At 44.0% G+C, this 27,615-nt stretch overlaps 1 protein-coding gene across 2 annotated transcripts in view; it reads right to left on the bottom strand.

The window, feature by feature from the left end:
- The window catches only part of LOC134504307 (rho GTPase-activating protein 20-like), a 62,538-nt gene that overhangs the window by 6,249 nt on the left and 28,674 nt on the right, over positions 1 to 27,615 (bottom strand). Inside the window, exons 2-10 of one of the 2 annotated variants that reach the window (XM_063313453.1) lie at positions 20,130 to 20,212; positions 13,757 to 13,930; positions 13,172 to 13,321; positions 10,998 to 11,039; positions 10,414 to 10,498; positions 8,335 to 8,412; positions 7,176 to 7,242; positions 1,770 to 1,958; positions 310 to 485 (exon numbers count right to left, since the gene is read on the bottom strand). In XM_063313453.1, coding sequence (XP_063169523.1) covers positions 310 to 485; positions 1,770 to 1,958; positions 7,176 to 7,242; positions 8,335 to 8,412; positions 10,414 to 10,498; positions 10,998 to 11,039; positions 13,172 to 13,321; positions 13,757 to 13,930; positions 20,130 to 20,209 — 1,041 coding nt within the window. In that variant the 5' untranslated portion in view covers positions 20,210 to 20,212. The remainder of the gene's footprint in view (positions 1 to 309; positions 486 to 1,769; positions 1,959 to 7,175; positions 7,243 to 8,334; positions 8,413 to 10,413; positions 10,499 to 10,997; positions 11,040 to 13,171; positions 13,322 to 13,756; positions 13,931 to 20,129; positions 20,213 to 27,615) is intronic. The other variant, XM_063313454.1, reaches the window with a different exon arrangement.

Genomic DNA, 27,615 nt, shown 5'->3' with positions numbered 1-27,615 from the left:
TGATCTGGATCGGAGCCACTCTGCCTGCTCTGGCAAGTGAAAAGAGCTTCCATGTATTCTGTTGGGGCTTTGCCCCCTTCGAGTAAATCTCGGGGTGAAGCCCAACCCCGACTAGGACTACAGCAGAGGGCGCTGGGCCTCTTCCCAGGGCGAGAACTCCGGCAATTTCCCCTGCTCATCCACAATGGCAGGTGGCTAAAATTATACGTCATTAAAGAGGCAGGAGAAATTGGTGGGGTCTGAATTTTTATACAAACACACCACATCCAACTCCCTAGTCCCGTAGGCGAGCCAAGAAGCACCTCTTACCATGATGGGCTTGGGAAGGCTTCCGTCAGGACAAACGGATGCTAAGGACAAGCCGAAGAGTTTTCGCGGGCTGGCTGGGGACTGAGAGGCAGGACTGCCAGTCGGGGTGCTGGTGCTTCTCCGAAGAGCCCAGTCGATCAAAGACTTCTTCCTCTTGCAACGTTTCTGCAAAGGGGCTGAGAGCACAAATGGACATTGAGGCCGGCGGTCAAATGGCTCTCACGTCTCAGGATGGCTCCTGATCAAGAAGGAAGGTTAGAAAGAAGGAAGAATTCATGCAACTAAATGGGGCTCATGAAGAGCTGAATGACAGACTCCTTGCCTGATGAATTTCATTTGATGCGTTACTGTATTTTTATCCTATTTATTATCCCATTTTTTTCTCTGCGAGCTCAAGGCAGCACACGTGGAGATCTCCTCTCACTTTCTACCCACAATAACAACCCTGTGTGATAGCTTGAACTGAGAAACAGCAACTGGCTCGAAACTGTCCAGGAAGCTCCCTATCTGGCAGGGGCATGAACTCAGATCGTTCAATAGTCCCAGACTGGCACCTTAACCACTGCAGTATTCTGCTGCCTTTGATCTCGTCCCATCCTCCCTCCCAACCAGCCCTTTTTAATCAGGATAAGAATAATAAAGAACTCTTGATCAAACCCCAACACATTTTCTAAAAGCTAAATTCATTCCAGCAGTGCAGCAAGAGGGCTCCTCACTTGATGCTAAAAGTGTCACTGAGCCAAGGAACCCTCAGTTTTCCCCACAGCCTGTTCCTTGATGAGCATTTTGTTGTACCTGGAGCCGGAGTTTTTTGGGCCCTCCCTCCCCTCAGCCCAGAGAAAGAAATCAGGCCTGCCGCTTTGGCACAAGAAGAGGGGAAATATTGGGGGCTCCAGTACTGGAGCACTTTGATGGGACCAAGAGGACTGCTCTGCCCTTCTGACAGCCTCAGGCTCGCACTCAGGAATCAGAATCCTAATTTTTTTTCCTGGATTTTGACTGATGGGGAAATATCATTTCTGTATGAGAAATGTTTCTCTAATAGAGCAGGGGAGGTATTGTGATAATCTTCCTCAGCCTGGTTGGACCACAGTCCCATTACCTTCAGCCTGCATGGCCAAAGAGGCTGAAAAGTGACAAAACAGGATGTTAGTGACAATACCAAAGTAGCCCTCTGCAAAGTGTTGAGGCAGCCTAGCTCTGCACGGGTCCCTGTGGCTGCTTTGGAAAGCTTTCCCAGGTTGTCATCCTGCTTCCAGTGGGACTGCTGACAAAGCAAAGAGGCTCTCACACATGTGATGGGAAAATGACAAAGTGACTGTGGGAGCATGTGCAGCATGGGTGTTCCACTCTGTGAAATGTGGCTCTGAATTTCTACATAGCCCTGGGCCATGCTTTAACAGTAGGCCTCCACCTGACCTTTCTCTAGCTCCTCCCAGCAAGTCAGGATGGCATCTTACCTCTCCGCAACTGCACTGGAGCCTGGGGCTTGGGCTTCAGGATGAACTGGCATTGCCTGTCCCTGGGAAGCTGGTCCAGCAGCGAAGGTCCATATTCATCAGGAAGCAGCGCGTCATTGTTGGTGCCTGGGAACTGGTCCACGGAGCCTCGGAGGCAACCAAGGATAATGCTGAAGGGATGCTCATGTCCTGTTGCAACAACAGACCATTTGCGTCATCTGCTGAATATATACTTTTGAAAAAGATGCCTGGTGATGTTTAGGTTTGGGAAATGAAAAGCAGCAGAAGAATTGACCCACTGAGATTCCAGTGCATATGACTGAAGGAGGCCGAGCCTAGACAATGTCCCCCATGTCTGAGACACAGAGGAAGGAGGTCCAAACCATCAGCCCAGGAAGGCCCATTGCAGTTACTGGCCAAAGCAAATCAGGGTGATCTTTTGGTCCTATGAGATCCGATTTTATCATTGGCCTGACCCAATTCACTTTAAACTGCCGCAAACTGGTCTGACTTATCCCACCCTTAATTGCACGGGGGGCTACCTGACTCGTGTTGAGTGTGAATAGCTGTAGAATGTCAAGTGACACAAGCCAGTTGTGGTACAGCTGTTGAGCGGGGGGAATGAGATCAGCCTGAAGCTAAAGGGAAAAAAAATCCTTTCTTGACAGCAGCATTTCCCTGATAAGGAAGCCCAGAGTGGCTGCAGAACAAACAATTGTTTGCGTCACAAAAGATGAAGTCTCATCATCGCCCTTGCAAAAAAACCCAACACCAATCCACTTCTGAGAAGCTTCCCAAAATGTCCTGACTTTTAAGAAAGGAGAAATATTCACATACATAACTGTTGAGGGAAAGGGTGGTATAGGTGGTAGCAATTGCTCTTTTCTTATTAAAAATGATGCTGCTAGCCAGCCAAAGACCAGAACATCAGGGGTGACTCTCTCTTCAGCACTTCAGGGTTAATCCCAAACCACTTTTCTTTTTTCATGCTGCAAGCCTCTGGACCCTAATGTGGAGGAGCATGCAGAAATGTGCCTGCCAACTCATTCCTTGGTGCCCATCAAATTCCCACCTTGTCAAGTTTTTGTTTTTTTTAAGATTCTTTTAGTACATCTGAGTGTCTGTCCATACACTGCATATACCTCTTGCTGTTGGTGGGATGAAAGCAACAATCTGTAGGGTTGCAAAGAAATTTCTGATCTAGCTTCAGGCCCGCAACTCGGGCCTGTGTCACCCAGGGCAAACATGGATTCCATGCCCATTTTGGCCCCCCCAGTGCTCATTTTGGTGCCCCTCGCATGGTGCCCAGGGCACATGCCCGCTTACCCCCCCCTAGTTGCGGCCCTGTCTAGCTTCCAGTCTATACTTTCTCTACCTTGCTAAAAATGTATTACGTGAAAGCCTTGATTGAGGAAAGCTGTGGTGGGTGGCTGAAGTCAAAAATTGATGGCCCCATCTGGTGACAACCATGAGATTTGGAAATTGAAATGTAAGAGGAGTAAATATTAAAGAGCATGATGTCATCTAATGTTTTATCTTGCAGACATCACATAAAATTAGGAAATAAGATAAAAGACATGCAGTGAAGCTTGTGTCAGCTGGGGATATGAATGTGTGTATACTTTTATATGAAGATTATAATGTTGGCTCAGAATTCATAATTAGATTGTATGATGCAACAGAGAGCCAGTTTGGGGTAGTGGTTAAGGCACCAGGCTAGAAACTGGGTGACAGTGGGTTCTAGTCCTGCCTTGAGCACAAAGCCAGCTGGGTGACCTTGGGCCAGTCACTTTCTTTCAGCCCTAAGAAGGAGGCAAGGGCAAACCCACTTACAAAAAACCTTGCCAATAAAACTGCAGGGATTGCCCAGGCAGTCGCCAAGAGTCAACACTGACTTGAAGGTAATAATAATAATAATAATAATAATAATACAACAAGGAGTATGGGTCTGAAAATTAATGCATTAAAGAACAAATATTTGTATTTGATAGGGAAACTGGTGTGAATGATTAAAATCATACACAAATTGTGAAATATTAGAACATATAGATGATTTTGTCTACCATGTTATAACATTTACTAAAGATGGGATAAACGGTCAGATAAATTTCAAAAACTGCAAATGCTGTTAGAAAGGAAATGGGTAGTCTGTTGTGAGGAAGGAATGTTTGTTGAAAGAAATGAAAATAGCTGTATAAAAAGCATGATTCTGCCACTTTGTTATATGGAAACAAGAATTGGGTTATATCTGGAGAAACAAAAGCAAACTGAATGCAGCAGGGATAGGACACTTAAGAAACGTGTGTGTTAAAATAAGAGGTAGGGTCTGGAATGAATTTTCAAACTGAATTTGAATTTGAATCTAAGTGTGGTCAGCATTAATCTACATGCAGATATAACACAGTCATTGATGAAAAAGAAGATTTTGATTAGGAAGAAGAAGCAACGATGAGGAAGGAAGCTGTGAACTCAGGCACCCCAAAAGTTAAATTAAAAACAATTTCAGTACATCTAGCACAGCCAAAGAGATACTCAGGGGAAGGTTTTGGTTCTGCTGAAAAATTTGGAGAAAAAAACCATTTTAACAAAACTTCCCAACAGCCAAGATTTCTTGAACCACAATGAAGGACCAAAACAACTCTTCCTTATGATATGTTCATCATGTCATATACAATAAAACAAATAGAAACATGTTAGAAAATGTCTATCTAATCTGGCTTGTCCATTTCAATGTACTTCATAGATCATATGATAAAAAAGGACAGGAATCTTTTTTTTTCTTTTTCTTTTTGGCATTAGAGCAGAATACCTTACTGTGTTGATTTTATTTTCCTTTGGTTGTTTCCAAAATCATGCAGAGGTGATTCTGAATCCCAACCCCATTTGTTTTAGCCAAGGGGGTAGGATGAGCTTTTTAACTGAGTCTCTCATCTTCCCACCCCCCACCCCCCAATTCCTTTAAATGTAAGCCAAAATTCTGTAACAGAATAAGCAAACAAACAGGACCAAGATTCATATACAAAGCAATCTTGGACCATAATGCCACATTCTTAAAACCAGGAATACTTCACATGGGAAATGTTCAACTACCGATAGCAATGATGGGCAACCTCAGTGAGCTCCCTCCACAATTGTGGGTGTGGGTATCTCAAAATCAGGCCAAATCAGGGCCATGAAGTTCGGGCAGTTCTTTCGTCCATGCAAAAAGTAGGCTACTAAATATGGACTGCAAAATTCTAGGTGACCTCTAGATGTCAGTGAAGAGTCATGTGACCTCTCTGCTGCCATCTAGTGGCTGGCTGCCTTTTGTAGTCCAGCTCAAGACCAAAACATGGGCTGGTTTTTTCTCTGTCTTTTGCACAGGACTGAAATTATTATTTTTTTTAAAAAGGTGGGAATAGGAGAGTAGGGGAAGGGCAAGCCAACGTTCCTTCTCAGGGGCTTCAGGTGAAGCATCCCCTTGAAGTAGCAGTGTGGCCCCTTTGCTAGGTGTAGAGAGTCTTCCACAATTTGGACCTGTTCCCTACAGAATCACCAGCTCCTACATAGTCTGACCATACTCTTACACATTAAATAGGCATCTTTTGCAGTAGAAGCCATGATGACATCACAGGCATTGTTAGGTAATTGTGCAAGTGAGGCAAATTATGTGATTTGCATCACCCATGCAATAATGTCATGACACGTGTCACATCACTCTTCCCCTCTCCCCAGCAGACACCCATGGTCCCACCACAGATATTTTTATCATTTCCCCCCCATGACAGCCTAGATGATGGAATAATTTGCCATGGCACTGGAAGTGATCCCTTTCTTGTTTCAGGTTAGGAGGGAGAGCCTAGATTATTTCTCTCACTCTGGGCCTTTTTGAGTTTTTAGTGTTAAATGTTGTTATTACTGGGTTTTATCAACTTGCTGGCTTAGATTTTATTGTATATGAATGTTTGTAGGCCACTTACAGCCACAGAATGGGAGGGATGTAGCAACATTTAAACAAACAAAAAAGAAATGGAATATTCCTCCCTCTTTTAAACAAGAGTTGCTGATTCAAGAAGACAATATTTATCCTTCATGTCCCTGACTAAGCAAGCATATAATGGTTGTGTTTGCTTTAGGACAGCCATCCCTTGGCTGATGCCCCTTGGCTTCCTGGACTGCACCAGTGGGTGGTGATGGGCTTCTTTCACCCAATTGAAAAATAGGGCTTAGCAGGGGTGATGCATGTAAAAAAGTCATGAGCAGTCATGGCCACCATCTTGAAAGTTGTTTTAATTTTTTTTTAACCCCCACCCCTTTGAGGACACCCGTGGGGCTTAGTTCTAACTGTACAACAGGTAACGTGAGACTCACAAAGAGCAGAATGACTCTCCCAAGTTTGCCTGTGCCCATGAACATCCCAAACCCTGCACTATTTGACTTCTAGGTCATGCACCTCCCTTTTGGGTCCACAGCTCTCTTGCAAGGGCTCCCACTGCAGACAGCTGTGCTGGACTCATGGGGATCAGCAGGACGTTTAGAATGAGGAGCTGCTCAGCACCTACTATCACTTCTTTAAATGCCTGAATATGGCTGGAGAGAACTCATCCAATTCCATGTGGTTGGTATGGGAAAGGACTTGGTCACAGAAACTTCAATCTGAAGTAGTCCGAGTCTGAGATCTGTTACCCCTTCAGCAACCCATTCCACTTTAATCTCAAGAAGAGACACACTGGGAAATACTGGCTATGTGCTAGCAAAATGAAAATGAATTTGGCTTAGATTGCATTGGTTGGCTGCATCCTGCTGACTGCTTTGAAGGGAAAGGCCCAGCTTGGTCCCTAGAGACTACACTGCTTTTTTTGGCAATAGAGGTCCTCTCACCTATCTCAGCTCCAGAGGTCATTGTCTTAATTATAGCCCTTTGGCAGCTGTGAAACAATCTTCAGGAATTCTGAGAAAGAATCCTATGGAACAGGTCATTTCCTTCTTGGCCCGTCCTCCATTTCAACAGGAAAAGCTTTTGGGCTTGTTCCCACTTAGCTGTCAATCAAGAGATAAGGCTCAAGGTTGCACTAGATACGTAGAGAACTGATGGCACTCAGGTATTGTTATACTACTGCTACCATAATCTCTCTGGCCAGCTGGTTGGGACTGAAAGGAGGTGGTTCAAAAGCATCTGAAGGGCCATAAATATATGGCCCTTGGCCCTTGTTTATAAGCAATAGTGGTTGTGTGTGTGTGTGTGTGGTCTTAAGATGCAGTAACAAGAAGACGTCTTGGCTGGAAGAATACAGATAAGGTCTTTTGAAAGCCCTGTGGATTTAGGTAAATCCACCCCAGCTCAGCTAATGTGACCCACCAATACCAGCTGAAGTTGCAATTTTTCTCCACACTTCCATCTCCATTCAGGAAAGGAAGAGTTCTTACCAATAAGAGGGTACGCAGGATTGTCCCTTCCTGAAATCACCCAGAGGTGATAGTCACTTGGTCTACCCTGTGAATGGAATGATAGAAAGATAGTGAAGATCATGTTGTGGAAAGAGACGAGAGCAGCTGGACAGAGAATACAAAACAATAGCAAGAAGCATAAACAGGCCAGGCATGGAAGGAGAGAGGGAATTGGGAAAGCCAGGACTATAAATCTTGTGGAAAACAACATAGTGCTGACCTTGGAAAGAAGGGAAAAGTTCAGGAGAGGGCAACAAAAGCAGCCAGCAACTTACTGGTCCAGACAAAAACTCCGAAGCTGCTTCCCCCAATCTGGAACTTACCAGATGTGTTGCACTTCAGTTCACATCCTTTATGCAAATGGATCAAAGTGTGAGCACAATTGGGTCGCTGAACGCCTCTTTAACTTTATACACACGCGTGCTTTCTCTCTCTCTCTATGTTATAGCCCAGTACCAATGCCCATAAACAATGACAAAATAAATACAATTTGCATCTCCGTCCTCTCATAGCTGTGAATAGGACAATTTGGAACAGAACCCACAGGCTTTTAGGGAGGCTGATCTGCTCTTACGGATCTTCCCAGTGAGGACCATCTCCCCAACTGCACTGATCTATGAGTCACGCAGCCTAGATTCCTATGAGAGCACAACTGCACACCAGTGCTTCATTCCGCCATGTAAATATTTCACCTGTTGGCGTGACTAGACCCTCTTGATAGTTCCTTACAGTGGAACTCTCAGGAAAAGAACTTCCCAGGGGTACTCAAGGAGAACATTTAAACCTGCCATTGGCTAGGCCAGGCCAGGCCAGGCCACTTAACACCTTCCCAAAGATGGCAACACAGGACACTACTTGTGCATAATATGACATACGATGTTATGATATATGTGGGAAACCCATTTCTTTCTTTGTGAAGTATCTAATGCCTAGGGATTTTGCAAAGAGGATTTTGATGAAGATACCTCAATACCTTCCCTAGTTCAGTCGACTTGCCCCTTAGGCTAAGTATGAGCTTGAATGGACATATCCAGTTAGACAGTTGGATCTGCGGTCTCCCTCTAGGGAAGAATGTGAGCCATTCCTCCCCCCACCAGTCACTGGACCATTTTTGACAGGATATCACACTTATACTTACAGGAACTCCCAACTGTTCTGTGGCCTTTTTGATAAGGTTGTCGGCAGTTTCCATGTTGGCGATGCTTGATGTGGTATTCTAAATAAAACAAATATACATCTTAATAAAAGAATATTTTAATGAATTAATATAAGAAACATATTTACAGTAACATTCTTTAACATATAAGATCATTAATTTGTCACAATAGGATATTCTAGCTCTGAATTTGAAAGGTCTTGCAAATTACTAATATCCATCTTAATGATACCCCTTGACTTTCTATAGCAATAAACAGAAGCTTTGGACTCTTCCAACAGTATGCAATTTGGAAGCTTCAGAAACAAAATTGCTAACATATTAGATTCATATTGAGAAATCAGATATTAATTGAATATATTGCCATTCTGAAATGTTGATTGATTGACTAATTGAGTAAATGATTTTGTGCCATCAAGTCAGTGCTGGCTCTTGCAACTACATAGACAGACGTACTCCAGGATGATCCATCCCCAATGTGGCTCTTCACATCTTCCAATGGTGCACCCATTGTCATTGTAATTGACTCTATCTACCTTGCTGTTGATTGTTCTCTTCTCTCTTTCCTTCCACATTTCCCAGGATTACGGACTTCTCCAGAGAGCTGAGTCTTTGTATAATGTATTGTGTGACGATAATTTAAGCCTCATCATTTGTGCCTCGAGTGTGAAATCTGGGTTGATTTGTTTGATGATCCATTTGTTTGTTTTCTTGGCTGTCCACAGAATTCTCAGGAGTCATCTCCAACACCGACATTCAAAAGCATCAGTAACTCTTCCTATCCTGCTTCTTCAAAGTCCAACTTTTGCTTGATAGAGTATCACAGGGAATAATATTGCTTGCACAATTCTGATCTTTATAGGTACAGACACATCACAGCCTCTGAATACCTTTTCCAAGGCTTTCATGGCTGCTATACCAAGTGTTAATCTGTGGCATATTTCTTGATTGCTGGTTTCTTGACTGCTGATGACGTAAAGTCCAGTCGAATCCGACTCTAGGGGGCGGTGCTCATCTCCGTTTCTAAGCCTTGGAGCCGGCGTTGTCATAGACACTTCCGGGTCATGTGGGTCATGACGACTCGGAACGCCGTTACCTTCCTGCTGAAGCGGTACCTATTGATCTACTCACATTTGCATGTTTTCGAACTGCTAGGTGAGCAGGAGCTGGGACGAGCAACGGGAGCTCACCCCGCCGCGCGGTTTCAAACTGCCGACCTTCCAATCGGCAGCTCAGCGGTTTAACCCGCAGCGCCACCGCATCCCCTGCTGATAGTTGCTCCTAAAAGGCAAAAATGATCCATGACTTTAATATCTTCATTGTCAATTCTACGGCTGATTGCTGTACATGCTGCTATGAGTTTGGTCTTCTTTATATTTAATCTTAGTCCCATTTTTTCATTGTGCTCCTTGACTTGTATTACTAGAAGATCCTTTGCATTTTTGGCTATCAAGGTAGTGTCATCAGCATAGTGCAGGTTGTTGATGTTTCTTTGTCCAATTTTAAAACCACGTCCATCTTCTTCCAATCCATCTTCCCTCAATATATATTCATCATATAAGTAAGGGGAAAGTATATATCCTTGTCTCGTTCCTTTACCATCCTGGAGCCAGCCTGTTCCACCATACTGTGACTGGATTGTGGTTTCCTTTCCTGTGCATAGGTTTCTCCTAAGGATAACGTGATGTTAGAACAATCCAAATTCTTCTTGCAGTAATAGAATGATTTTGAAGACATCATTAACAAAAACCTGGTTTAGAGTATTAACATCTTTCTTCTGCCCAAGTGCTTAAACAAACCAACAAAAAAACTCTATACATTTACCTGTGATCCTAAAGTGTCATTTTTGCATGGACTGAGCTTGAATTTCCACTCCCCAATTTTCCAAATACATTTTACATCCTTTAATGATGGAAAGACAACTGAATTTTGGCTTAAAGAAATTCTTCACTTATTGATGTTATTTAGGGGGCTTGGATTTCTCCCCTTTCCTCAGTTTTTATTGAAGTTTTTCTTTCTCTTTTTAATAATAATAATAATAATAATTTCATTATTACTCACAGAAGAGCTGTTCTCTCGGTCCATCACCAAAATCTGCATAGGCAAACTTTTGGGATACTCAGTCTGCTTAATTTCATAGATGTGCCTGTAATTTAAATATTGATTGTGAGTTCAGAAGTGTTGTGCTACAGAGTATAATTGTGTTAAGGTGAGTGGAGAAAGCTATTTAAAGATCTTCCTAGGAATTCTACCATTCTGGCATTACTGTCTTCTGCCTGGGGAACTCGGGAACTCCCACAGATATTCTCCTGGGATTCCGTTAGGTGTGATGAGGATGATTAATGAGAAGGATGAGGATTAGCACAATAGTGATGTCCTACTTAATGGATGCCCAGAATGGACTAAAATAGTGAAAGCCACTATCTGGGTGGGGTGGAAGGAGCAAGCATGTCAGAAGATGAAGCTAGCGTTCCCCACTTTCACAGTCTTGGTATCACTTTATCTCTAGGCTGCTGAAATAGGGAGCACCAAATGGCACAAATAAAGGAATGGAATCTCCTGCTCCTACCTCTAAACTCTGATTCCTGCCCTAGATTGGGATATAACAATACACAGCAGAAAAGGAAGAAGAATGCATCTCATACCAGAGTAGCATGGATAGCCATCTTTCCTTCACTTCAGAAGAGCTGCAAATAAGCAAAAAACATTGAGGTAGGGCAATATCACATAGCATTTTTCAACCTCACTATATCAAAGAGAACAATCAGCAGATACCCAAAGTCTTGGGTTTGATATGGCTCCCAACTCTATTTCTGCCAAGGAGGAGCCACTTAAGACGTCCTCCTTCCTTCCTGACATCTAACTTCTGGCCTTGAACACTTCTGTACCGGGTGCAGAGTGTCCACCGGCAGACTCCCAGACCTCAGCAGCTGGAGAATTCTGTGCTCATTTCAGTTAACCAGCCGTTGGCAATGAAATTCAAGCCGATATACCGACAGGATGAGCACAAATGGTGGAAGGAAGGATTTTGCAAGGGGGAGTCAGTTGATTGTAAAGAGGAGTTGTGGAGCAATCAGTTCTAACAGTGAGAGCATGGTTTGTGTCTGTGCACAGGTGTGGACACACAGTGCAGACATACTGTAATTGTAGGGGATATATAGCATATACATACTGTACGTATTTAACATGCATTGAGCATGTGGCCCCCAATGTGCCCCTCACAATCAAATACAGACCTCAGCTAGGAAAATTTTGGTGAACTCCAGGCTTTCATGCTTAATTACCCACCACTATTCCTTTGGCCACAGCCTATTCAGGCCTGTTCTATTTTAGGGACTGTGGCTCTATCTCCTTTGCACACACAACCCCGGACACATGGTCTGGCTGAGCTCACTTTCCTGGCCTGGCCAAGGGTGGCTCCAGTTAGGATGGAAAAGCTCTGCTCTGATGCAGATTCAAATCCAGGCTTTAACCTTTACTCAAAATCTTTCCCCCCCCCCCCCGCTTTTCCTCTGATTCACAATTCCTAGAAGCCATTTCCCTGGCAGTCAACTTCAGTGACGTGAGGGAAATGGTACCCATTTCAAGCTCAGCATAACCAGATGTTGCTGCAAAAGCAAATGGTTGGCGGCTCCACATCTGGACCCTAGGGGTCCCACAGCTCAGCAGCTGCAAAACGCTGGCCTGAGACCCTCGCCTGTGACGATCCTCCGCCGCCAAGTCAGTGCAACCCCTGGGGCACAGGATGGGAGCAGGAAGCTGCAAGCCTGGTTTGCAGACTCTGGAGGGAAAGGCCCCCGATGGCTGCAGCGTGTTGCTTTCCTGAAATCTGCTCACAGGGGAGACACTCACACAGTCCAGATGGTGCAAGAAGGAATCTTTGCAGAGTACGAATTCCTTCTGCATTTATGTCATCAGTTTGTATTGGATGAACACAATTAACTCATTGAAAAGGCCACTGGCTGAAGACATAGTATCTACCCGAGTCTTCAATAAAAATGTAGAGTAAAATGACACTTAAAGTTGAATTTGGAGCATTCTAGTCCAATGAAAGATTTGAGGGATTTCAAAGGAAGCTAACCTGTGATAAGGTTGTTTTAGCCTAATGCCACTGCATCATAATTTTATAATTTCAATTTTGTAATCTTAATATGGGGCTTTTAATCAGTTGTTTTACTGCCATGATTCCTGATTGATTGATTGATTGATTGTGATTTGTTTTGTGAGACAGTGAGAAATATATGTGATAAATAATCCATGAACTTGTTAGCCAGATTTCGTGGGCAGAACAGGGGAGTGAAAAATCTCTAAGTTGTTCTTGGATCTGAGCTCTGTATAGTCCTCTCCAGGGGAACTGCATGAGGCATTTTAAGGAAAGATTTGTTAAGACCCTCCAATGCCGTTGGGTTGTTGACGTGGTCTCTGTGCCTGTCGATGCAGCATGAACAATCGCAGAAGAGCAGCCCCTGTTATCCCCACCTTGGTGCTCTGCAGGGCTGCTGGACCTCTCTTCCTTGTGGAGAGGATGGGGGCGAGCAGCGTCACGGTCTAACCCATCTGGAGGGTACCACTGTTGAGGGTGGCTGCCAGAAGGAGGTGCCATGAATTTTAGCCCATAGCTATTCTTCTCAGTTACCTTTGAACTTGCTTCTCTTTACCTACATGGCAAAGCACCTCGTATTGTGATCGGAGTTGTCTGGGTGAGGGCGGTGCGGATGGAATGCCCCCTTTCCTCCCCATCTTCCCCCCCCGCCCCTGCCTCTGTTGCAACTCTGCCTTTGTCATAATCAGGAAAGGCACAATCCGTTTGTTTCATTACCTGAAAGTGACGACATAATTTATAGTTGGCCAGCCAATCACAAAAGATGTCCCTGGGCTCATTTTCTTCTCTGACACTTCACTAAGGCAGGATCCTGTCCATACTTCACTCAAGTGGATCTTTTTCTTCAGTTTCAAGCTAGAAGAGGACCTGCATGCCAAGCCGGAGAGGTTTCTGTTAAGCGTATTCGCTTAAGCATATTCCCTTCTTCGCAGGGAGAAGGTGCTGTACCACTCAGAAATTATGGCTAGCACCCCTGATCTGTCTCCTTCTGCATCACAGCCAAGCATGCTTTGACTGAGTCACTGACACACTCACTCACAGAAAGGGACACGTTCATTCAGCAGCTCACACTCAGAGGTTGGGTTCAGAGCTCTGTGCCATCATTTTCTTTCTGGAATAAACCATAATTGGCTAGATTCCTGCAACACAGTTGCCTTAAGCTATGGCTGCAAATTAGAAGGCAGGGTTCACACCAAGGCATAATGTGATGCGTTTGCTTTGGTCTTCCAAGGTGGTGTGAACCCAACATTTGCTAATAGCAAAGAGAATTGGCTCATGGATCAAACGTGCGCTCCCACTTACTTGGACTTGGCCACGATTAGCATGTTGCTGAAGAGGAACAAATGCCTCTCTTGGGTTTGTAAGCCCAGAGTAAGCTGTACACGCTCATCCAAGATGAAGACGGAATCTGGGTTACTAAAAGCTCCAGCTGGTAATCCATTATCTTGGTGGGAGGATGGCAAAATAACTTCCCTGCTGTAAAAGAGAGCAGGAAAGGAATTGTGATTATGTTATTACTTTTGCACTTAGCTAACTAGTGTTGCCTTCCAAGAAAGCACATTTTATTCATTGTGCTCTGTGCAAAGGCCAGAAGTGTATTATATTTATAGTAAGCTTACTTTTCTCTTTGGGGAATACCATTCTTTTCAGGTAAATATTAAGATCTTTCCCCTGACTACAACTGCCTCATTAAGCCTCACTGAACCCAGTAGACGTTTCCATTCTTTCTACACACCTGCCCTTCACTTTCAGCTCCCCTAAATTCATTTGCCCCTTTCTCCTCTTGTTGCATGGGGAGTTATGGGGGGCTATAAAGTGGCAAGTGGCATCATGTGTGTCAAGATATGCATGACAACCTCATGGCTTCTTCTGGATATGTATGCCATGTTGTCCACTATGCTTTATTTATTTATTTCTACTTATAATTTAGATTCATAAGGCTGTCCAACTCACAGTGACATGGGGGGGGGGCGGTGTACAGGTTAAAAGCAAAACCCGCTCCCTCCTTCTGGAATACAGGCACAGTGCGTAATCCTTATGACACCGGCAATCACATCTTTTTTCCAGCACAAAGAGCTCAGTGCTTGTAACAATTTGGGGAGATTTTTTTTAAAAAACCCAAAATACACTGTGTTCATATTATGGGACATTTAATACAGCTGTTGCTTCTTTTGCCCTCAGTTTCTAGAAAAATGCACCACTAGTTGACATTTTGCTACCAGATATTGGTGGCATAATCATTGCAGGTGGGACGCCCATAATTTTCCTTTCTTCTTTTCCCCCCTCTGTCCCCCAATCCTTTCCAGAAATCACAACTGTTCCCAGGGGATCTTTAGATTGGCCCAATCTGGAGCCTTCCAAGAATCTTGCTGGTGGGGAATTACGGAAGTTGTAGCATAATACATAATTGGTTTGAATAAAGCAGCCTGAATCCGCTTGGTTCTTCCTGACCCTTTCTTGTCTCTCCCTTTCCTCTCTTTGAAATCCCCACGAAGTTCCAAAGCTAACATCTGTCTCTGTTTAACCACATGAAGCCAAATGGACATCGCCAGAACAGAGGAAATGAAGCCAAAATGCAATGTTGGAAGGGAAGTTCACCATCACCACCACCACCACCACCACCATCACCACCACCACCACAATCATGGTTCTTTGCTTTGGTGTTGAAGTTTGGAGGCCAAATATATTCAATGTTGCAATTCAGCTTTCTCCAATATGGGCCCTCGGTTACACTGAGTATCAACCTTGACAGTTCCCCAGACAGCACAGCTTGGTTGGGGAACCATGCGAGTTGAAGGTGAGGGCTGGGACGAGCGGCTAGAGTCACTGATTTCCCCTGGGCTTTTTTTGTGGGGGGGAACTACTGGAAGGACTGAAGGAATATAGAACTGACCTGGGGATAGGGAAGGAATGAGCAAGAGGGACTTTGAGGAAAGATGACTCAGAAAGAGGAAAGTGTGAGAAAGAAACTCCAAGTAACCCCACCTTGATTTCGTTTAACATCAGATGGGGCAGAGAGAAACTTGGATGGGCTTTCAGGATTCTGCCACAAAACCCCACAGCAAGAAAGAGCATTGCTGGAATCCCTGCTGTTTCTTGGCCTGGCCTACCTCACAGGGCTGAAGAGAAGCCAACTAAACCAACCAACCAATCATGAGACTCCATGAGTCACCTTTTCCCTCCCTGAGCCATTGAGAAGCATCCAAATAAAGCCAAGGATTTATTTCTCCTGCTTGAGAAATCGGGGGCAAGTTGTGGAAACAAAATACTTTTTTTTTTTACAGTTGGTAATTCAAGAATTTCTTTAAGACCCCTGGAACCTGTGCAAATCATCCCCCCCAAACCAGGGATGCTAAGCGTAGCCCTAAATGAAAAATGCTCCTAAAAGATTGTTTGGTTCTAAGTGTAAATCATCAAAGTTTTTATCTTGGGCTTAAAGCAATATTTATTTCAGTAAAATACTGTCAAGAAAGATTATTTATGAGGGCATTTTGGGAAACAGCCACTATAAGTGCATGATCTTTGTTTATCCATCATCTTTTTGTGGGCTGGAAGGGAAATCTCCGAATGATGTGATGGTTATTCCTCGTTGGAAGAGAAAATGAGTTGGGCGTGTAGTATTCTACAGGAAAATTCAAAAGACAGCAGTGACTGGAGTTGTCTTTGTGCCACATTCAGAGAAGCCGAGGAAGCCTCCATGGATCAGTACAAATCCAATATTAAACCAGCAAAGAAATATCACTGTCTACAAGGTAAGCATGAACATACCACCAGGCACATAGTTGCAGGATTTCAGCTTTTCTCTTTGCTGAATGTGCTGGTTTTTAATGCTGTCCCGCATTCCCTGACTAGGGCCAGCCCTGCTAGACACTACAGTAATTACAGCGGCATAATCAACATTAAGGCGCAATCCTACGATGACTTTTACGCTACTGGGGCATCTTAACTTTGGATTGGTTCCCCATAACAACTCAGTGCTGGTTTCACTTCTGAAAGACACTGCATATTCTGACAGCGCAAGCTGGTTGCTGTCTTGATGGGACTGCGAGATTGCAGGGACGTAAAGTATGAGCCCCATGTAGTAGTTGTGGACACGACCCTCCTTCACTGTTTGCCCTCCCCAGTCCTTCACATGCAGTTTGAAAGCAAGACAGGATTGTCTTCGCTGCTACAGACCTTGAAATGCTAAGAGGTTCCCTGGGTATCTGTTTCAAGCTGAGCTTGGGGCTGGGGGAGTGGGGTGTGGGTGGAGAAAATAACAGTTGCCTTAAGCTCAATTATTGGGAAGCAGAGTGAGGCAAGTGTTCCCCTCAGTGGGAAAGGGAGCTCTCTTGACACTCACTATTGAACAGCCTGCCCATGGGAACAACAGGAGCTGAACTGGGAACACATTGCAGTGTAGGATCAGAGGGGCCCAGCGTGCTTTCAGGCTGGCAGTTGGGGTGTGTGTATAGACAACTGAGATCAATGCACGAACATTTGCTCTGGCTTTACTAACAGAATTCCTCCCCTCACCCAACAGGTTTTGGCAACCTGGGGGAAATTCCAGCTAACACACCCATACCGCAATTGGCAAACCCAGGGATTTTATAAAGAAGAGAGCCGTTCATTTAACTCGCAAAGCCAAATTATGGCTTATTGACGAAACTTCTGGCTCCTCTTCAAGCAGGCACAGCCAGGGAACTGTGGACATCCCCATCCATTAAGGTGCTGTCCAGACCAAGGACTCTTGCTGAATGTCTAACCCACAGAATGGGGTGGTTATATTTTCATTCAGCAAAATTATAATTTTATTTCATATTCCATATATCCTATATGGACTCCAGAAACAGCATTCTGCTGCAACAAACTTAAGCTGCCTGGAAAAAGATTTTACTGAGAGTTGTTTTAGGGTCAAAGACTTAGCTAAGACCTAAAGGAATCCAAGTTTTAGGGATAATTTCCCATGCCTACACATCTTTATTTGTTATTTAGGCTAAGATCTAGCCAACACAGAGATCAACAGTTGGATGACATACGATATTCTTTCCTCCCTGATTTTTTGCATTGATCTTTGTTCTCCTGTTACTGGTGAGGGAACAAGTTAAACAGGGATGGTCCCATCATCTATTTCCTGTCACATTTTGAAAAATAAATAAATAAATAAAGGAGGATATTTTCACACATGAAGCATTGGGCCAGTCTTGTTTCCACCACTTTTTAATGCACATGTCAAAATGGAATTGACTGAGGCACGTTCATATTAGAACAATAGTCAGACATTGACGTTCCACCAAATCTCACCCATCCTGAAAGTATCTAAAGAATTTCAGAGGAAGAAGCACACCCAAAACAGTGGGGTATGCCTCTTCCTTCTGAGCTGTTCTAGTGACCTTCGTAGAATTGTACAGTAATGAATATGTTGCGGATTGCAATTTTGGGGGCCGCTCTAGATGTCAACAGAAACAACGGGAGAGGAAGAGGAAGTGATTCATACTTCTAGGAGTCGTTTGAATAGGATCAATGCACATTTTGACCCAGGGAGGAAATGCCCGTGTCTCTTTTTTTCTAAGTCGGCGTAGACCTGACTCTGCAAGAGGAAGGGTAGCTCACTTCTATTTCCTCTCTGTGTGTGTGTATTCTATGCACTGTATCTTCCCATTGGCTCCTTTTGTCAAAACGTATTCTATTTTCAACACGACTTGGAAGATGACCTGGATTTTACTAGGAATCTGAGCGGTTGGTGGAGGAAAGGTCACTGCGGCCCATTCAATGGCCCTCCATGGATCCAGACGCATGCTTGCTTCCATCCCCACCCACCAGTGCAAAGGGAACAAGGCACTTAACCTACAGTTCAATCTGCCTGCCTAAATCAATCCAATTAATTCTTCTCAGGCCCTGAAATCCAGCTACAGTATTTTTTTTTTTTAATGAGAACTGGAAGTAATAGAAAAATCTGACCTGTACTTTGTTCAGTAGCTCCACTTTAAAAGATAGCCTTTTCTAAAATACTGCCACTATTCTGGGAGATTGAAGCTAGCAATGACCTTTTTTAGTCCTCTCCTGCTGGTAACAGGCCGTCTTCTAAACTGATCTCACGGGGGCAAATAGTCGTCATAGTTTTAATGAGGTGATCTGATTCTCCTTGATGTAAAATGTGTGATACATGAGGATGAATGTTCCAAGTACCAAGAGATATCCATAAAATACAGGTCACCCTCAGTGTTATTCAGGGAAGGAGGAGAGTGGTCTTAGCCTATGGTGGCCCAAAATCAGAAGGATTTTCCAACTAACAAATTTTATCGTGAGGCACAAATTTTTGTGAGCTGCAGCTCACTTCATCAGAGCGTCATGAGGTACATAGATTTTCCATTAAGAGTCTTGCATTCCACAAGAATATTAAGGAGGAGTCTGCTAGCCCTTTTCAAATGGACACATTTTGCTCAAAGACGGGTGCTTTTGTGGGCTAATGCCAGTGGGCTCCTCAGATCCCAGGCAAGAGACTGGAAAGAAGGGGAAGGGGGTATGGGTTACTTCTTCCTTCCACTTTCTCATCTAACTTTGTCTGTAGAGCTTTTTCCATCTGGGAGATGTTTCAATGTGCCGAGCGTACAGCTCTCCATATCCCCAGCGTTCTGGGAGCTGAGGTCCTTCAGGCACGTGGGCTGAGGATTCTGGGAGCTTCCATCTCCCAGCATATCTGCAAGGTCCCAGTTCAGGGCAAGCTGATGTTAGGAAAGTCAAGCTCAGTCCTTGCTGTCTACAGGGACAACACCGTGTCTTTTTCTTGGCAACCTCACAGAAGTGGTTTGCTATGGCTTTTCTCTGGAGTGGGCTTTTTTTTTTTTTACTTCCCAGCCTAGACTGCAGTGCAGGGTTTCCTGGTGGCGTCCCATCCAAATATTAACTCAATCTGAACTTGCTGAGTGTTTCTTGATACCTGTCAAGTTCAGCTACATGTTGTAGATACTGTGTGGATCTTGAAAGAACATTGAGTGATCGTGCAGGTAACATGACCCAACTGGGTATGGACGCACACAGATGGACCCATAATGGGCTTAGAGCTATAGCAGGAAGGAATTACCTCTCCTCAGTGATTTCCCCCTTTCAGTTCTGAAAATACGGATGTTGAATTGTCAACACCACCAGTTTGGAGAGGAAAATTATTTGTTTATTTGTTCATACAGCTGCCCATCTCATGAACTGTGACTCTGGGCAGTGTACAAAACATGAGAACCACAAGAACCATAAAACACTCAAACACAAATGAAAGAGAAAACAGAAAAACGGGAGACCGCGGGAGAACAGCCATCACTTGACGTCACACAGCCACCATGGGACCCAAATGGGTTACTAATGATGGGCTATCTATGATGCCCGCCCTCTCTAGGCCTAGCATTGGGACCTCAGGAGTGCATGTGCTGACCCCAAGGGTTCCTTAGGGTTTCCCCTGACTTCTATTCCCCAAAAGTGGCAGCAGGGTTCTCTGCAATTTCAGTTAGGACATTCATGAATGGTTCACAAATAAAACACTCCCCTCCAAACTTCCCCCCCCCAATTGCCAGAGAAAGAGCGGAACCCCAGCCCTACATATGACAGACCCCTATCCACCTTTTCCCTTGTTCCCCTCCCCCCCCCGATGTTGTGGGGCAATAATGCCACGTTCCAGGAAAGGCTTCTCATCCATGCTGCTTACCTGGAATGATACTTGGATTTACCAAATGCTTTGCTGATGGCAGCCGAAGTTGAGCGCCTCCTTTGAACGATGGGTTTCATTTTCTGTGAGAGAAAAGGACAGCAGGGGTGAGCATCCGTTGGCCCCTCCTCATTTCGTGGCACAGGATGGGCTACGCTCACAGGAAAAGGATGTGGCAGGGAGCTGTTCCAAGACTGAGTGAAGAGGACGTGGCCCAGTTCAAAAGCTCAGTGCCGGGAATGCTACATTGCTACAGAGAAGGCCCAGATCCAGCCGCTCCTTGCCGTGCTACTTGCCTACGTGCAGGGAGTTTGTTCCTGTTGGGGAAGGCATTCAGGCCAGAGAACCATCCCTTGTATTCCCACAATGGGAGGGTGGCGGAAGGGCTACAGATAAACAGGAGAAGAGACAGTAGGTAGCATGCGAGGAAAGCAGGAGGAGAGGAAACGGGTTAGGTGGCAGATCTGGCTTGGTGGGAACCAGAACTCCCTGCTCCCCGGGAGCAAGCCCGTAAAGGAGATCCAAGTATGTCTCATTCAGAACAGCAAAGCACAATTTCAGCAGCGAGCCACAAATTGGCATCTATCTTCCCTGAACTGGTGCCCTCTGGCTGAACTTCAGGCCCCCCGTCTCTAGCTGGCACAGCTAATGTACTGATGCCCAGCCCAGAAAGAGGGCATCCTGGTTTAACCGGCATCTTACAAAAACAGAGGCAGAAAGAAGTTTCGGCAGAAAACCCAAAGAAAATTTTTGCAGAAATTTCAGCAGAAAATCCATCCATGGGGAATCTGGAAACATGGATGCTCATGTGCAAAAGCATTTGGAAAGGACCCAGATGGAGCAAGAAGGCTGCCTTTGGGAAAATGGGACAGGGAGCTGGGAACCATGTTTCCATGAAGAGCTAGGCCCGAATCCTGAAAAATCCAGTATGGCTCTAGGAGGTGCCAAGGAGAGATACAACGTAAACTTAGGCTGCAACACTCAGGACCTGTGATTATTTTGTCTGGTGATAGCAAGAACTTGGGTGTGAGGAAGATCCAGTGGAATGAAGAGAATCTTTGGCTCATGGACAAGTCATCCCATGCAACCCTCTGTGTGAGAGGCTGCACGTAGAAGGCTGAGTGGCTCATGACTCCCCACCATCAATCAAGCCCATTCCTCGGGCCAAGGCCCTTCATTCAGCTCACTGTAAAAATATCCATTCTCATGTGCAATTGCCATGTCTCTTCTGCACCCATTTCAATGGGGGTCATAAGCGGAAGGGGAAAGAGCAGGACAGCTGTGCAAAGGTGTTGCAGGCATGGACGGGGAGGCATGTTGTGAAGCGTGGAGGGCAACTGACCACACTTTCCTTTTTTCTTTCTTTCTTGACATTTCTATTTGCAGAGTCATTTCTCAGCTGGCATCACCGATGCTTTCCCCTAATTTACAAGTTCTCAGCTCTTCTTAATTGCTTTCTGGAAAGCTGGTTCCTCAACTACCTCATTCAGTTACTTAATTAGTGGACCACACTGAAAATGGCAATGTTTACATATCCAGACAGAAAGATACAAATTTTGTTAGACTATAATCCTTTGCTTCTGCACTGAAGGCACTTAAAAGAAAACAACCTTATTTTTCTCTCTTTATTTTCAAATTGTACTATGGGAATAAAACACATCCAACATGTTGAAAAAAAATCCTATGGAATAGATATAAATCCACACTGTGCCCAAAAATGCCTTTATGGGTCTCAGCACAAGAAGCTTTTTACAGGAAAGAAACAACAGGTAAAGAGAGATGATGAATTTATCAAGAGGTGTTAGAACAGGATCATGGATGAAAGGTGAAAGGTGAAAGGTGAAATCAAGAGAGCAACTGCCTGCAGCGGGATTTAGTTTTCAGTGGTTCTCACATGCACAGTTAAGAGAAAGGTTTAAGGTAGATAATAGGACATTTGGAACTGAGCAGCAGAAGACAGAAGTTGAAGTTGAACTATGTACAAATGATGAAGATGTAATTGCTAAAATGTATAAACTTTTATTGAAATTTGAAACAGAAGAAGAACACGTGAAAGATTGTATGATAAAATGGGCTAAGAACTTTGGATATAACATATTGATGGAACAGTGGGAAATACTGTATGTGGTTAAAAGGATAGGAATTTACATTATAACTTAAAAGAGAATTTTTATAAAATGATGTACCATTGGTATATGGTTCCAGAAGATATTGTCTAGAATGTATAAAGATACTTCAAATTTATGTTGGAAATGTGGACAACATGAAAGGTCATTTTATCATGCCTGGTGGACTCATTAAAAAGCCAGAAATTTATGTAATGATACAAAGAATTTTAAAGATCAACATTCAACTGGAACCAGAACCTTTCTTGCTGGGATTAATGGACAGTCAATTGGAAAAGAGCCATGGAAGATTATTCTTATATATGATTACTACTGCAAGACTATTATATGTGCAAAAATGGAAAGACGCTGAAATACCCACAATGGAGGAATGGTTTGTGAAGATGACAAAACTAGAAGAGATGGCAAAATTAACTAGTTTGATTAGAGAAAGCTCAACAACTACTGTACATTTATCAGTGACTGAAAACCCCTTATGGACTTTTTGCTGAAAAAAGAAAAAAATGAACTTGTGGTTTATGGGTTTGAAGAGTAGAAAGGGTAGCTTATGGAAAGAAGGAAACTATGATGTAATCTTAGAGGGAGAGGGTAAAATATAAATGTATCTATAACCACTGTTAAGATTGGAAGCTGCTTCTTTACAATCTTTCTTTTTTCACTATTTACTTTTCTTTATTATCTTTATTTTCTCTTATGGTTTTTACTTTGTTAAAAATTTCTTCAATAAAAATTATTTTAAAAACCCCATGGGATTCAGTCTTCTCTGTGAGCAGATTGAAATAAACATCTGCAACTGCCCTACAATGGGAATTATTGGAAGAAATCAAAGGAATACATAGCACAGATGGTGACTATGCCTGCTTAAAGGTAACCTCAGCTAAAATCCTGTTGCTCTTTGTGTTGCAAACACCTCTTTTTAAATAGCAGATTATATTTCAGTGTTTGCAGCTGTGCTGTTTTAAAAACTGCAAGCACAGAGACCCAGAGAGAGACAAGAAAGGGTGCCCTAAAACAATCATGAAAAGCAGATTGGTGCATCACTCACTGAAGAAGAAAATCATGTCATGGAATATAGCAAAAAAAATGCTAGTTAGCTCTTAAGGTTGATGGTCAATTGGCATTCACACAGAGCAGAAGAGCAAGGACTGGTACCCCTGGGGAAGCAGCCATTATGAAAAACTCTTCCAATAATAAATAGGTAGGTCTGGTCCATGCTTACATTTTGAATGTGGCTTTGATTGGGCAGGATACACTTGTGCATAAAATGTTAGATCTGGAATAGCTTTCACTATCACCCTTGAGCTGACCTCTTAGCACAGTTTGGTACAATAATGTCAAACTTATCAGTTCTCCTGATAGTTTTAGCAGATGTTTGCCTGCCCTGCAGTGTGTGTTTACAGTGTCTTTGCCTGAGTTCTGCCACTTACAAACCCAAGTAGATGCACACTGCTTTCATGCCAGGAATTATCTGGGGTATGCACTGGAGACACAATTTCTGCCTACCCAATGAGGTTTTGATTTCCTGTGCAGACACTCTTGCCAATGGGACTAAGTTACTTCTCTTAACAGCTCCTCTGACCTCTTACCACTTAAAAAAAAACATTGGGGGAGAGGAATAACTGAAGATCAGGAAGAGAAGAGCAAGTACGTTAAAGTATTGCCAAAGGGAAATTAAGTCAGGCAATTCTGATGTGTTTATTCATGGAAGGGAGGATATGTTTTATTTCCTTTAGTTGGGATGAGACTTGAGCCTGGCCTATGTATTCCTCATGCTTGGATGGAGAGGTCAGGATCTGACCCGCTGTGCCCCTTCACTAAGCAACCCCCACTGTAGACATTTGTGGTTGTGTATGTGTCTGAGGTCCCATCTGTACAGAAGCTAGTACATATGAACCCCAGTATGTGTAGGCTGACATGAATCCTAATTTTTCTAAATCCATAGACTGTAGGGTTGGACCCCGGGTTAGTCATGCTGGGATCAGTGGGACAAGCCACCACAAACTGAAGCTTCACTGTAGTGATTCCAGTCAGCATGACTTGGTCTGGATCCAAGTCATTGGCCTCTAAAACCTGGAAGGCTGGGTGTGGTGAAGGATGAAGTTGGTGACAGAGGCAATAGGCCTGTTCCTACCCACCATAAAAGACATCTGCACTGAACCTCTGTGGAAAGGCAAAGGGGAATCTCCAGTGAAGCTTCACATACTTTGCTGCCCTGCTCTGGCTTGCTTACTTAGTTTACTCTGCTCACTAGCTGGAAACTGACTTTACCCTTTCCAAGAAGACTAATGCTGAGTGAGAACAGCTATTGTATGAAATCATTTGCTAGGCAAAACAAGGCTCCTGGGAAGATTTATTATGAGTCTGGGTAGTCATTCAGGCCTGCAGGAGATGCCCTTCTGTCTGAGGCCTGTCTGACTGGCATGCCAGGGAGGGCCTTTTCTCAACTTGCTCTCAAGGCATGAAATAAGCTCCCTAGGAGCTGCATTTGGTTCCCTTTTGCTCAATTTTAGAACAACAGGTAACATGCAACTCTTGCCAGGCCATTAAATAATAATGGTTATATGATTTATGCCTTAAATTGCTTTCAACCTCAGATACCATCTAGTCCAACTGCCTGCTCTGTATAGGATCTGCTAAAAACATTTTGAACAGATAGCTACCCAACCTCTGTTTAAAGACTTTCAGCAGATGGGTAGGATAGCAGATGTCAGTCCCACTAGGTAGACCAGGCCAAGAAATCAACTCCATACTAAGGCTAAAACTACTTTTATTGTGCTGTAGCTCCTCCCCCTCTTATACTCCTGTGAATTAGGGAGGTGTCTGTACCGTTTCCAAAGGCAATCTGCATGCTGTGGACTTCAGATATGCTCTCCCCCTCATTGCTTTGGTAACCTTGCTTTGGTCTCCACCAAGGTCATTTTCCTTAATCTCTAGAGCAGACCAGTCATGAGGCAGCTTCCACCTTCAGGGAGTTTCTTCTAATATCTACAGTAATTCAAACCTATTTCCCAGAAGTTTCAACTCATTGGCTCTAATCCTGTCCTCTGGGGCAACAGAGAACAAGTCCACAGTCTGGACAACTGGTTCCACTGTGGCAGATGCCTCCCAGAGGTGAAGCCAGTTTAGAGAAAATACGTATAGCCTTTTGTTTCCTCTCTACATCAACTCTAGCTGCAGCTAGTAAATTTCAAGTGGTCTGTCTTCAAGGAATACATTCCAAATCTTTCAGGAGAGCCCCCCATTTATTACCAAGAAGTGTTGCAGATCACAAGGGGAGATGAGAAGGAAGGGCTTCTACATTTAGGTTCAGATCCTAATGTGATGGTTTGGGAGACAGCTTCATCTAGTGCACACTAATTCAGAAGCGGCCCAGTTTGACTCGTGGGCCACATCTGCATTCAGACAACTAAAGTCTCCTCTCTCCCAGCGATGATCCATACAGATCAGAAAGCAATCTTACCAAATACTGTGTGTGTGTTTTTAACAAATTAGGTAAGATATGCAATCATAATACCCAGGATAGCAAGATGAAGCCTGCCAAGTATCTGGCAAAGAGGTCCAGCATGTGTTTGAATGCAGATAAGTCTAAGATTGTAAAATTTAGTTGTTTTTAAGGATGACATTAAAAATGGTTCAAATGAGCAAAAGGCACAAAAGGCTGATGGATGTGGAACAAGAGATGGCAGAAGATTTGAAAGTCCAGCATTTTCTAAACAAACATCCAATCTTATCTGCCCTTGGTCCCACTGACTCAATCGAAATTTTCTACAGTTCCTGTCACTGATTTGTGTGCCCCTCCTTTCCCCCAGGAGCTCAAGGCAGCCTAGACAACTTTCCCTCCTCCAACTTCTCCCCACAACAACAACCCCGTGAGGCAAATTAGGCTGAGAGAGTGACTGGCCCCAAATCCGCAGGGAGTTTCTGCATTTGAGGCTGGAGGCAAACCCAAGTCTCCCCAGTGCCATTTCAAGATCTTAATTACTACACCATAATGCCTAATACTAACCAGGAGTCCTGATTGATTGATTGATTATCTGCTATCAAGTTGGTGTTGCCTTTTAGTGACCACATAGTTAGACTTTCTCTGTGATGATCAGTCCCTAACCTGGTCCTTCAATTTTAACCATGGTGTACCTATTTGCCACTGTAACTGAGCCCATCACCTTTGCTGCTGGTCCTCCTCTTCTTCTCTTTCCTTCTACCTTTCCCAGTATCAGAGCCTTTTCCAGAGAGCTGGGCCTTTGGATAATGTGTCCGAAGTGGGATAATTTGAGTCTGGTCCTTTGTGCCTCAAGTGAAAACTCAGTTGATTTGTTTGTTTTATCCACTGGCTTGTTTTCTTGGCTGTTCGTGGTATTCTCACGGATATCCAAGAGTCCCAAGCCCTGCTGAAATCGTTCTAATCATTGCCATTAGAACCTAATACGGGCAGTTAACATCCCTCTCTTCCCTTTCCTCGCCTTCAGGAAAGAAGGTGTTAGGGAGGAATCCATCAGTTCTAAGAGGCACCTGACCGTCCGGGTCCCTCCATCACCAGCAAAGCATCCAAGACAGGTAATGTTTGAAGTGGTCTATTTTGGAAGCAACCCACTTCAGTTCAGATTCTTCCAAATATTTCCAAATGAACTCAATCAAATGTGACTTTCTCACCCAATCCAAACAGTATCTGAAAGCTTTAGAACTTGATGTCCATTGCAGGAGCAATTCCTGCTTAATTTCGAGTCCTCAGAATTTTTCTCTGGAAGCTTTAAAAGAGAACAGAGCTGATTAGAGTAAGCACTAAAGGCCCATAAGCTCAAACATGCAGATCAAACATTCTTACAATGTGCCAAGACTTCAGTTATCAGCCTACTTTATTTTCAGCACTACCTTAGTGGGAGGGCTGAGCTGTAAGTGACATTTCGTGGGTGCAGCTAGACAGGAACAGGCCCCTGCCCAGTCTTTGCCTATTTGGGATATGTTCGTAAAGGCCATCTGTTTGGGCTCCTTGTTGGCAGGGGAGGATCTGCCCTAGTAAATACTATACCATCAGGAGCATGATAAATGAAGCCTAAAGTGCTGCCCAAATTCTAGTGCAGAACATTGCTTAGAAATATTTGCTGCCCATCTGGAACATGCTTGTTTGTTAATGATGTCCTGGTTTTTTGGCCAATGACCAGGAAGGGAACCTACAGGCTGGGTAAGGTGCCTCCATCAGTCTGTTCCTCTCGTTTCATAATTCCCACCACCGAATCAGGACTGGAATTGCTGTTCTGCGGATGTTCTCTCTGTTCACATACCCAGATCTTCTCACGGGTGCTGGGGGGCGGAATTTGCAGGTCACCCTCCCTCTTGCCATGTCCTGTTGCCTTGGTGACAGA

This window comes from Candoia aspera, chromosome 12 (genome assembly GCF_035149785.1).
Source record: "Candoia aspera isolate rCanAsp1 chromosome 12, rCanAsp1.hap2, whole genome shotgun sequence".
In the NCBI taxonomy this organism is placed as follows: domain Eukaryota; kingdom Metazoa; phylum Chordata; class Lepidosauria; order Squamata; family Boidae; genus Candoia; species Candoia aspera.
This window is presented reverse-complemented; position numbering and strand designations above follow the sequence as displayed.